The sequence below is a fragment of the Agelaius tricolor genome, unplaced genomic scaffold, assembly GCF_023055355.1.
Source record: "Agelaius tricolor isolate 1412-34295 unplaced genomic scaffold, bAgeTri1.0.p SCAF_10, whole genome shotgun sequence".
Taxonomy (NCBI): Eukaryota; Metazoa; Chordata; class Aves; order Passeriformes; family Icteridae; genus Agelaius; species Agelaius tricolor.
The window spans coordinates 21,528,460-21,541,124 of NW_027269270.1; the positions used below are offsets into that span (position 1 = coordinate 21,528,460).

Below are 12,665 nucleotides of genomic sequence, written 5' to 3' on the forward strand. Positions count from 1 at the left end.
GTCAGCTGGATGCAGGATGTTAGAGCCAGCAAAGAGCCTCTCTCAATTTTAATTGAATGTAGTGTGGGGGATTTTTTAAATTTATTTTTTATTATTATTTGCCTCTCTGTGATGCCCAAACACCAAGCTCTGCTGTCACACTCCCTTTGGCATCACTTTTCACCTTGGGAGAAGGTGCAGGACCTCTCTCCACAGCTGCATGAGTGGAGGAGTTCTGGTAACACACAGAGCCTGTACCTCCCTGCACTTCCCAACAGATTCACAAGGAACCATGTGTATAGCAGGAATATAGCCAGGCAAAGGAGGAGTGACATCAGCTCCTCACTGCCCACATAACCAGGGCCAGTAACAATGAAAAGCTCAGCTCCTGTTACTGCCTGTTGGCCATGGCCAAAGGATGAACAGGGACAAATCTGCATGTGATGCATCAGGCAAAGAAAGGCCCTGTGAGCAGTGTGGAGGAGAAAGACAACAGTTTTCTGGTATTCTATTTAATTTATTTCAACTTTATGTAGCTTGGCTTTCTTAAAAGGGAAGAAGGCAAACAAATAAGAAAACTTCCCTATTCCTAAACAAAACAAAGTACAAACTGCAGATGAGAGCCAGCATGTGCAAGTTTTATATGAAAAAGCAGAACACCCTCAGATGTTAACAGAAAACAGCATCATTTTTACAGTCACTTGGTTTTGCACAGAGGTGTGTTTTCTTCTTTCATTTGCTCCCATTCATACATATCCACATATGCCCATCCCCAACTTTCCAAAGGGGGTTCTGCCCCAGTCTCCTCCACTGCCATGTCCAAACCCTTGCAAAGGCACAAGAGTCCTAATTTAACAAAGCCCACCTGTGCCCTTCACACTTTAGATCTGAAATGTGGGTCCAAGAAACAACAAACCATTTAAGAAAAGCCCAAGACATTTACTCCAGGGAGAGGGTTTTTGCGATTGCTCTATCAAGGACATCCATATTAAAAAAAAAAAAAAAGAAAAAAAAAAAGAAAAAAAGGAAGAAAATAATAAAAATCTCCTTGCTTAGGCAATAGGGAAGTTATTTATTCTCAGCATCAGTGTGTTCTGTACAGAAAGAAATCAACAGGTGAATTAACAGCAGAGACACATCTCTCCCCAGTATCCCCAGCATGTCCAGCACAAAACCTTTCAGAGCACCTGGAATCACTTTGATTTCATCTATACAAATGTGTGTGAGTGTGTGTGTGTCTGTGTGTGTTTGTATGTGTGTGTGTGTGAGTGAGGGTCTTTACAAAGCAAGATATATATTGTAATTTACTTACAAAAAGAAAAAGTTATGTGCTGAATAACAGATGCTCACTTCAGTCCCAAGCAAAACTGGAGGGAGAAGGGCAGCTGCTTGGGAACGCAGGTTTTAGATGTTTTGTTTTTTCCTATCTAGAAATAAAGAAAAAATGAATGACAGAAAGAGAGACATTCCCTGGCTTGTTATCCTAAATCTACAAACGCATCCTTCCACCCAGCCTCGGCAAGTTCATTTTAGCTCCCTCGGCATAAGCTGATCCTAAGAAATACTGTGCAAAAGCCCTTCAAATCCCTTGGAAAAACAAGCATTTAGCTTTGCTATCACCCAAAGGCCCCGTGCTCCCACACCAGTGGCTGAAGCTGGGCCCCTGTGGAGTTGTCTGTGCCCCAGCACAAGCAAAGGAAGCACCCAAGAGTGTTGTTAGGGGACAAGGTGGCACTTGTCTCATCTTTAGCCCTTTCCCTCACTGCTGCTTCCTTGGGTAACACATCCCAACTATGGTGATATGTTCAAGCTGGGAATCCAGGGTCTTTCTTCCTTTCCTCCCTCCCACACCACATCCCATGCCAGGACTGTTGGCTGGGCTGGGGCACAAGAGACTGACTGGCAGGACACAAGAGGCAGGTGACAGTATTTACAGTCTTTGGTCTTGGGGAAGAGAGAAAAAGAAGGGAAAAGGCTGGGCTCTTTCGTTTTTTTACCCTCTCCCACTCATAGCAAGGGGTTTTTTCCCCAGGGAGGGGTCAGGGAACACATGGCACTCTGTGCTGGAGGGTGCAGAAAGATGCCACAAAGCAGCAGGGAGGGCAGGGCTGCAGGGCGAGGAGCAAAAAAGACCAGTTCTCTGGTTTATGTTGGGTGAAAGACTAAGAAAGCAGTCCCTTCTTGCAAACCCCCCACCAACTTCCCCTCCCCTTATCCCTCCCCTCCCCAGGAACCAGGCAGCTGAGGAAGGAGGGCAGCACCCAGTCTCTTCCAGAGCCTAAAGAGACACGCTGAAACCCATTTAAAATCCAGCACTGGGGCCACAGTGAGCCACCTCCAGCCAGCAAGATCACATCTGTCTACTGGCTCCGCAGGGCGTGCGCTCCCCGGTCCTCCTGCTCATGGGCTGTGTAGAAGAGGTGGCACTCGGGGTCCCCGCGGATGGTGGGTGCACCCTGGATCACCTTCCCATGGATGGGGTCCACGCACCAGCACTCGCCACGCTGCCCATTCACCGACATCTTGCACTGCATGGAGAGGGACAGGACACGTGTCAGAGTCAAGAGAAGGACAGAACAAACCACTTCCCAGGTCACCAGTCCAAAGCTCTAGCACTGGCAGAGCTGGCGTTTCTCTGGTGATCTGGCACTAGTTTACATTCAGGCAAAATCCACGGGATGCTGTACTCAAACCCCCCAGGGCCTGTGCTGCACCAGCAGTGTTACTCCAGCAGTCCAGGGTGAGGGCTGAACCTCTTTCCCCAGGGGCTGTGCCAGGGACCTAGAAGCCAATTCTAATGAACCAGAAGGACAAGTGTTCCTGAAATGCATCACCCTTTGCCAACTGTGGATGAAAGCATCCAAAGAGACAAAGATACCTTGGGAAAGAGGGATGAGACAGACTGACAGAGGAGCTGTATAAGATTCTTCTCACCTGCAAGACTGTTTGTTTTGTTGTTTTTTTTTTTTAATTTAATTAAATTAAAATTCTGATGAAGGGGCAGAAGTAGCCCTGAGTAAAAGGCCTAGCCATGAAAACAGCATGGGTCCCCTCCAAAGGCTCAGCTATAAGGAATCCTCATATCCAGGTACTATTCATAGATAACTTCAGTCAACCATGCACCAGCTGTTGTTCCTGCTTGGTTTTCCCATCAGTTTTTTCCTGTTCCTCAGCCACTGACACCTGGTGGTTTTGCATGAATGAAACCAGAAAGTCAGAATTCAGACACACAAGCTTTCTCAGTTCTTGTGGGTCCCATAAATACCTTCAGAAGCATGCTGCACTCCAACCCTCACCCTGCCTGGAAGGAATCCCTCCTGGAGCTGAGGGACCAGCCTTGACTTGTGGAGGAAAACCAGTACACTAGAAACCCTCCTGACTCCCAGAAGTGCCTTCTGGTTTGTCTGCAAGACTGGTCAGTATTCAGTCCCTCTCTGCTTTTCTCCTGCAGCAAGGCCCAGACAGAACAAGATGTGGCTCAAAGTTCAAGAAAATAGACCTGGACAGATAAGCAGCTCTTGTGGGGAAAACTAAACTGATTCTCCATCTCTGGATTGCCCAGAGTCATGTGTGGATGTGGATTTCATCTCCACTTGCAAACTAGTGGCTGCAGATGTACAGGGGTGTAAGTAAACCTGTCCATGCCATGTGCAGCGTTTTCTATTTACCCCACACCTCATATCACGCACAGGGTATCAGCCCAGCCCTGAACTATGCACGTTCTGTGTCTGCACATGGTGGGGCAGACAGTGAGCCAAAGGCTGCTGCTGGAAGCACAGACAGCCCCAGAGCCCCCACTCTCCCCTCTTACCTGTTTGAGATTGTACAAGCCATGCTTGTCACAGTTGGGGATGTGAAGGGAGTAGAGGTGCTCCAGGGGCCCTCGCTCATCTGGCAGCCGCATGGTGGAGATGCGTTCCAGGACCTGATCCAGCTCCTGCTGACAAGGGGTCTGAAAACAGCCCAGAAAACAGAAAAAAAAATGTATTATCAGGACAATGGTACCATTCAGCATCAACACTGTGGACAATGGTAACACCAGTAGGGATGAACATATGTGCATCCCTAAATACACAGGTTTGCCCCTAGGTCCTGCTCCAGAGTTCACCTCCAGGCATCCAAAATCAGAGTTGTGCATAGACATGCAAGTCTCCCATGTACCTGACATGGCCAAGAGCCAACATAATACCAGGTCCCAAGTCGTGGATACAGAGGAGAAACCTCAGAGAGGCTACCATGGCTCCCACTGGTGGTGGCAAGTGACATGAAGCAGGGCTAGTCTGGACAGATCAGGAGGGTTTCCATAAGCATAGCCCAGAGCACACACCTGTGATGCAGTTTTGGCCCAGAAGTACAACTCAAAAGCATGTGAGACTCCATGAGAGTGGAGAGGAAGACCTGGGAATGGGAGTACCCCAAGCCAGCCTCTGGAGGCATCCTGCTTGCTCCACAGCTCCCAGACAGGGCTTCCACCCAAGGCAGTGTGGTTGAAATATTTCTGATGTGAGGCAAACTAAGTCCACACCTTTCTGCTTTTGCAGTGGGTGAGGGTTTTTTTTTGCAAAGAAGCAGCAGTAGTGTGTGAGCTTTCAAAGCTGATGGTGCCTGCTTTTTATTTTGAACTTCTGTTTTGCCAAGTCTTTGGAAGGCATGAGGACTCTTTTAAAGCTCCTTTCTGTCCCTGTGCTCCCCACATATTAATATTCTGTATGTTTACAGGGATGTATATCGTGGATCCTTTGGGGTGGGTTTCAATCTCCATCCCCATTCCCATCCCATCTAGTTGCCTTGATCAAGCTTCCCACTAGAGGGAAGCCACGGCCAAGAACTGGATAACAGACAGGGACAGGCAAGTAGACTGGGAGGTCTTAGAGCACCCTCCCTGCTACGGGACAGCCACACAGGTCATCCTCGGGGCTTGTGGCCTCCTTTAACCTGAACTGGGGCTGCCCTGCAGCAGGCAGATAGCCCTGCTTCTGGCCCCTCAACTCCCCTTTGGCCATGCCTGATTAGGAAAAAAAGGTGTGAGAAAGCCAGTCCATGGGCAAAAGGCATGCCTGTACTCCTGCAGAGGTGAGTGTTGAGCCAGCAGAAGCCCCCCTTCCAGAGGTGAACCTGCAATGAAAATAATGCCTCCTGACCAGCATATCGAAGTTCATCAGATGGTGTATTCAGCCCCAGCATCAGGCCAAAAATGTTTGCTTCTCCCCACTTTTTTCCTTCAATTAATTTTTTCTGTTTTTAAGACAGTTTATTGCAGATTTCACTTAGGATTTGCATTCAGCATTTCCCAGTGAGCCCACAGCCGCCCGCCTTAGCTCCCCACAGCCCTGCCCTCTCACCCTGCCCGTCGACAGCCGTGACTTTTTGGAGTCCTCGTGGTTGTGATGGGCCTTGCTGACTTTGCCCATCTGCCGCTGCTGCTCGTTCACCTTCTCCCTCATCACTGCCAGCTCCTTCATGCCCGTCTTCATGGGCTTCCTCCCTCCAGCTCCACTCAGGATCCCCATGGTGCCATCCACATGGTTCTCAGCGAGAATGCTCTCAGAGCGGTCATCACCATTATCTGCAGGAGACGGGGCAGACAAGGAAAGTGTCCAGCTCAGTCAGGCGCTGCCTCACATGTTCATCCTGCCCTGGATCATTTTCAGATGTGGCTGGTTACCAAGCCATAAAATCTTTGCATGCAAAAATTTTAAATTGCATTATCCCTTTCATCTGGAAGGTGAGAATAGATTCTTTCATTCTGGAGTTATTCCCACTCTAAAAGACAGTTTAGAGAGCAGGGGAAATCGCTGCTGGAGAAGTTCTTTCTGGCTTTTCTGTGACCTTCTAAATTACTTCCCAAGAATGCAATTTTCCCATCAGAAGTCCAGTTGGATTAGAGATGCCAAGTGTACTTCAGCTCCAACACTTAAAACCACAGTGATTAGTAACAATACCTTGAGTCCATCTGTCATCCCCCAGAGTATCTCCAGGAATACTTACTCAACATTCATGTGCTAAAATAAATTCTCAGCTCTGCTTTCAAAAATACCTCACCTCTGTACCGAGGCCATGTGGCCACCCTAACATCCTCTGGAGATCCTGCCATTTCAGAGATCAACATCCTTGCCATACCATCTTTCCCATTGTCTCTCATATACTGTGTTGCTCATTTAGCTTCTACCTATTACTGCATTTGCTGACAGTGGAACAGTCACAACTCTGCCACTGCTGAACACCACAAGATCCCAGCTAGTTCAGCATTTCAATCTGGGAAATGGGAAATCTGGGGATTTCTGGACTTTTTCCATCTCCTCTGCTCTGTGCTTTATGCATTTTCCCAATTCACCAGGAATTTGTGAGAGCAAACCTTGCCACATCAGGACATGATGGTCACAATACTGCAGCCACCAGTCTCTTTGGACTTTGCAGTGGCAATGAGGAGAGATCTCAATTCCTCCTGTTTGCTTCAAACACCTAGGAGGTGGCAGCTGATCACTCCTTTTTGCCTGCTCTGATCTGGCTGAGAAAGCACAATCTAACACTATAGTTAAATATAATACTGAAGCTGAGCCTGAATTAAGCTGGGACTTGAAGCAAGACCTCCAGAGGTCCCTTCCAGCCCAAATTAGGATTGAACCCACATATGCACATCACTTCCCAGTGCAATAACCCAGGCCAGGCTTTTTATGTCTCTGCATGCATCTCTGTACACAAAATCTCTCCAGCAGCTCCATAGGTACTATACCAGGGGACAGACCAGGCTGTTCTGGTGATGGTGACAAACAGGAAGTGTCTTTCAGTATTGCCAAGGAAGAACTGTAGCACCCAAATTCCCAGCATCAGAACTCTCTCTGGCCCTTCCAATTTCAGCTTTCCAGCATTATGGAACTCAGGCACTTATCTAGATGTAAAGAAATCATATCAAACTGTGCATGATGCAGGGCAAGCAATGCTTTAGCTCACATAACAGTGCTTAATTTATAGATCTCTCCTGCTTCTCAGAGGACCAAGCATACAGAGCATTTACAGATGTTAACAGTTCCTTTTTTCAGAATCTGCATGATGTTGTTTAGCCCTACTGTCATGACAGAGTGAAAAATTATAATAGAAAGCGTTTTATTTCTACCACAGCTTTCTAAGCTCTTTTCAGATATTACAACTCCAAGCTCACAAAGAAGAAACTGCAAGAAGAGTTTCATCTGAATTCACTCAGCAAACATGCAGCTGCCTGATGACAGGATGGCCCAGGTGGGCTGGATCAAGGAGCCATCCAGCCCAGCATGCCATTCATGAGAGACCATCAGCAGCTGCTTGGGAGCAGAAGGACCATTCCCAGTCTGTGCTGCAGACCAGCAGTAAGAGCACTTTTATGGCTGAAGACTGCATCTGATCCACAGGATTGAAAAGTCACCAAAAGACTCAGCCCTCAGTGGATTTGTCCAGTATCTTTTTGAACTTCTTCATGATTTCCAGAAATACTAAATGCATTTGGTCTGCAGGTTTCGAGCTGCTTAGGTAGCAACTGAAAAGCAATCATGGGGCAAAACCAATCTGGCAAAGCCCATTACTTTCCTCAGTTCTGGTTCCAGATGAGAATTGAGACCAGGTTTGATAGCCAGATGGGCAAGCTCAAAGTCTAGGCTGCTGTCTGGTGATTGCCATCTGGCCATCATCCTAGGAGTCAGACAAGCAGTATTTTGAGCAGGAATATTCTGTTTATACACCAGTCTCCCCATTAATTAGAAACACATAGTGAGAAGAGAGAAGGCCATGAGGCCGCCTTTAGAGAGAATCAACTAAAAAAGCACCATGAAGAGATGGGCAAGGTTGGAGAGGCAAGGCTGGCTTAGGAGAGTTTTAGCCTTTTGACCTCTTTTGTGCTCCTCTCCTTGGTGCCCCCCACGTTGTCAACAACAGCAGAACAAAGGCAGCAGCAGGGCAGATTCTCAGACACACTGCAGTCCTCTGCTTCATTCAGAAAAAGATGGTACAAACTAACAGAAAAGCAGCAAACTGGAAGTGATGTCTTCCCCCATCCATTCTCACTCCTTCTTGCCTCCAACTAAAATATATAGACATCTGCCCAAATAAGCACTGTGCTAGTAAATGCAGGCAAGCTGGTAAGCCTCTTGTCGGCTGATTCATTCACAAAACCTGCTTCTGATAATATTTTTGTTCATTTTTCTCACTTTCCAATGCTAACAAGTATCAGCCCAAAGAAAACCACTGATGGGAGTGGAGTGTGCAAGTCAATGTGCGTGAACACACCCAGGGACAGGAGAGATTGGTCTTGGCTCCCAAGACACCATCACAGGAGCAAGACTGGATCAGCAGCCAGGAAGGTCTAGCTGCTATTGACTGTAAGCTCTCCTCTCTAAGGCCAAGTCAGCTACGGTGAGCCATGCCTTTGACCCTGCTGCCAAGCTGGATTGGTCCACCTGGGGCTGATGGCAGAGCCCCATCGCAGCTTTTCCCTCTCCCAAAACTGTGCTGCTCTTAAGAGAAACTATCCTGACTTGGAGCTTCCAGAGGTGGCTTCATCACAGGAGAAGGGAGATGAGACAGAAGAGTTTGGCCCCATGTGCAGAGCACTAGCATTTCTTTCAGGACAAGCTGCATGCACAGGAGTGGGCTGAGCATCAGGTGTGATGGACCACATTTGAAAGAGCAAAAGGGCTGGGGAGCAACAAGAAGAGTGGAGATAAAGACTCGAGGTCAAGACAGCACAGAGCATGACACAAGCTAAATAACCTCTCTTACAACCAGATAAAGTTTTCTAATGTTACCCAAAAGCTGCAAGTCATGCTTGTTTATTACAATCCGTGAACTAATGAAGGCACCTACTGCCCCTACTAGCACGGGATGGGCAGGTATGTAATAGCCTCAAGACACAGAGCCCTAATCTGTCTGTCATCCTGACCAACGCCCTTTTGCTGACCAATTTCAATTAACACTAAATATATCTGTAAGGGAGTGGTGCCAAACTCCAAAACAATTGTTTTATAGTTCTTTCTTAGGGCATGTGGAAAACATCTCCTGTGTTATTTCAGATCAAAAGGTAGAGAGCTTTGTGCAGGGTGGGACAAATGTGGCAGGAATCTAAGCAGATAGCTGAAGTTCTCCTGAATGCTGATGCAGAGTCCATGAAACACCTCTTTACTTGCCAAGAAAACGATTTCTTTATGGCCTTTTTCAAGGAAAATTCCCATTTGCTTCAATGGGGCGAGGACTTGGCTGAGGAAAAAGCCTGTTCAAATGGCCATCAGTTGACGTCTGTAGAGAGCTGCACCGTCTCGCCAACATTCTCAAAAGCAACTACCAATTTCCAGTGCTAAAATTTTCGGGAATCTGGTTTGAGACCTCTAGGCACCTTTGCCGAGACAGCTGAGAAACAGAGGGGCTGAAAAACAACCTGTCACTTCCAGAGCTATGAGAAAAAAATATACCACACAAAAAAAGGCAGCTGCCTCAGGTTAAAAATATATTTTTATCCCTTTGAAGAGCCCTGAAGCGTATCTGGGCAGCAGAACAGGATGGAGCCAGTAGCACTCACTTAGCACAGGAGAGCCAGGCTCTATCACGGGGAGCACACACCATGCCAAGGACCGCAGCCGCCCTCGCCAGTGCCGCTCCTGCTCTCTCTGCACTTGCTTTCCTTCATCAACAGCTTGCCCAGCGGGTTTCACGTGCATTTGCTTATCTGCCCAGGGTGTTTGTACAGTGTTTAAATGCTGATTAAGGTCCCAGACCCACAGAAAGTTTCACCCAAGTAGCCTTCAACACCCTGCCTGAAACCCCACTATCTGGGGGTCCCAGCTGTGTCCTGGGCTGGACAGGGCTTACATCTCCCTCCCACAGCAATCACAGCCTCCATTGGCCAGCACTTTCCTTCTGGAGATCTCTAAGGGCTTTGCAGTTCATTAATTACCCTGAAGACAGAAAGGTGTTCATCCTGAATTGCACATGGGTTAAAGAAAAACAAAAGAAAAAGGCACAGAAATATTTGAAAGTGCTGCCCAAAGTCATGCATGGAATATATGGGCAAATCCAGAAGCTCAAGTCCTGGCCTGGCACTGCACCATGTACAAAAGTGAGCACACTTGGGGTTGCAGGAATGCAGCATCCATGAAGAGATTTTTCACCCTGAGCAAGTGTAATCTGTCTTATCTAGGTTTGGGAGGTTTTTGCATCTTTTAGCTTTTTGCGTCTGCAAGTTCTATCACTTCAACATAATTTAAATGCCTTATTGCTTCCACACTTTTTATTTTAAAGAGCAGAGCTGCCTGACCCAGGCTGCCAAGAAGCCAGTGCTTGTCCTGTGCAGCCTGAGAGCAGACAGAGCCTTTAAGCCTGACCTTTCATATGCACAACAGCCCCACTGGAAGAATTACTTGTAGGAAAGTAGGCAAGGAGCAGACAAACCCCAACCACAGCCCCAGTGACCTCTGCCTCATCAATCTGCAAAGTACTTCAAGAAGAGCCCTGGGCAAAGGTGCAACAGCTCTGGTGTGTGTGTTATGACTTGGAACTGAGAAACCTCAGAAAAACTTTGCCAACAAGGATTATACTGGCATTGCGATTTCCTCACAGCAGGAGCTGCCAAGAACAAAGCCCACACCTACGCCCAGGACCTCTGGCCCACACCCTACCCCCAAAAAGGACCCAGGGTTTGCTGATTAGCACTGCCAACCTGTAAAGCACTGAGCCGTGGCACAGCATCCATCCACACTCAGCTGGCAGCAGAGGGAAAATGTGGGAGCACCAGTTCATGGTCTGGCCCCATCATCATCACGTCAGTCTGGATGCAGCTGTCCAGAGGCAGATGAAACCAAAGCACCCACTCAAGTTTCACTCTTCACTTTGCACAAAAGTGCATCTGGAAATGCCACAGAGAGAGCATAAGCAATGGATTGTGTAGGAGAGGGAGAAATGGGAGGGCACACATCAGAGAAGCAGCATCACCTGCCCTGGAACAGCATCTCTCACAGAGGGCAACCATGGATGCTCAGGGGAGGGGCAGAAAAGACAATTACAGAGTAATTCTTGCTCTGCTCTCCTCCTGGCCATCAGCAGCTCAGAAACCAAAGCTATTTCATCTAGACTAGGTTTAACAGCCATTGACAGACCTAAGAGGGAAAAGCTGTGCATGACCCGTTCTGGATTCAAGTACAGGGACACCCCCATATTGCTTGCTGTCCCCTCTCCTCAGCCAGCAGCCTGTTCTGCTTAGCCTCATCCAGTTCTGCACAGGGAACATGTCATGTTTAAGCTGTTCATTTGGTTTCAAAGGACTTACAAGTCCAGAGGTGTCTGTGCCACCCAGCTTTGCAAGGACTGGCCTGAAGATCAGCATCCCAATCTCTCGGAAACACAGGCTACCATCATGGGACACGATCACTTCAGAGCATCTCTCCATCTGCTGAAGAGCTCCCCGGGACTCTCTGCCTGCCTGCACTCCCAGGGTTATTTCATCACACCAACTTGCTCAGTATCAGTGAGGAATTGCACACCACAGCCAGAAAATTCCCACATTAGTCTCCAAGAGCTTGCTTTACCTCTGTGATAAGCTGTCCACAAAGCACTCTCACATCTCCTGGGGCCAAAAGCCCTGAGGGCTCTGCAAACACCTTTTTTTTTTTTGCCATGAGATCTTTTCAGCCCATCTTTACTAGCAGGGAGGGCAGGACTGGGGAGGGAACAGGGAACGGCATGTTCTGGCCAGGGGTTGCTTAGCAAGCTCGTCTCCCTACCCTGAGCAGCTGGCACTGAGGGGTGATCCAAGGGGCACCCAGTGCTTTCCTTTGACTCTGGCATCCTACAGGAAATGCTTTATGCTCCTCCAAAGTGCCAGGGACACTGACTCCAGGCAGCACAGCTTTCAGCAGCTTGCTTTGCTCTCTTTTCTCTGCCTATTCCTGGTGGCTGGAGAGCTCAACTTTCCTTCTTCCATCCACCTAGGTCCAGAGCCAGAGGAAAACCTCTTACCACTGCACAGTGTCCCATAGCACACCTGTGCACGTCTGCACACAAAGCCCTCCAGGACCACGGAACAAGCAATGCTGACATGAAGCTGATGTCAGATGAGGATAGAAGAGGGACCAAGGTGTCCCTTCCCCCAGGCTTTATTTCAAACAGTCTTTTTTTTTTCTTTTTTTTTAACCATGTTTGTAGACTGGTTTCCCAAGGATACAGGACTTGTGCAATTACACAGCCTACCTCTGTGTTTCTGCATGTATGTTTGTATGACTGCCTGTCTCTCTATTAGTTCTCCTCCCCCTCCACCTCTCAATATATCTACAAACACGTCAGCAGATGCCAACTGCATCTCAAACAGGAACACAATTCACAAAAATAGTAAGTTTCCACCATTTCATGGAAATGTGCAACCAGGCTCAAGAGAGACAAAATAGGAGGGGTTTTTTTGTTAGTTTTCTTTGCAAATTATTTGACTGAAGGGCTGTGTGGACTGCATTATCAGTCCACTCTCTGCAGACCCAGCAAAGCACAAATCACCGCTGGGGAAGGTCTGCTCCAGCCCTCCTCCTGCCAGCAGTGAGCCTGCACATATTATTTGTAACATCCTGCTCTCTCCCGCACCAGCTGTTCACTGTGTGCCAAGAATGGTGAGAATCTTGTTCAGGACCCTCAAAAATGCAGGAGAATGCTTCAAGTCCCTTCATTTACCAAGCTTCCACTTA

General features: G+C 47.9%; 1 protein-coding gene across 2 annotated transcripts in view; it reads right to left on the reverse strand.

Annotated features, from left to right (window-relative positions):
- Positions 1-1,031: 1,031 nt before the first annotated feature.
- The window catches only part of IGFBP2 (insulin like growth factor binding protein 2), a 56,146-nt gene continuing 44,512 nt past the window's right edge, over positions 1,032-12,665 (reverse strand). For both annotated transcript variants that reach the window (XM_071435185.1, XM_071435187.1), the window contains exons 2-4: positions 5,322-5,545; positions 3,791-3,931; positions 1,032-2,507 (exon numbers count right to left, since the gene is read on the reverse strand). In XM_071435185.1, coding sequence (XP_071291286.1) covers positions 2,340-2,507; positions 3,791-3,931; positions 5,322-5,545 — 533 coding nt within the window. In that variant the 3' untranslated portion in view covers positions 1,032-2,339. The remainder of the gene's footprint in view (positions 2,508-3,790; positions 3,932-5,321; positions 5,546-12,665) is intronic.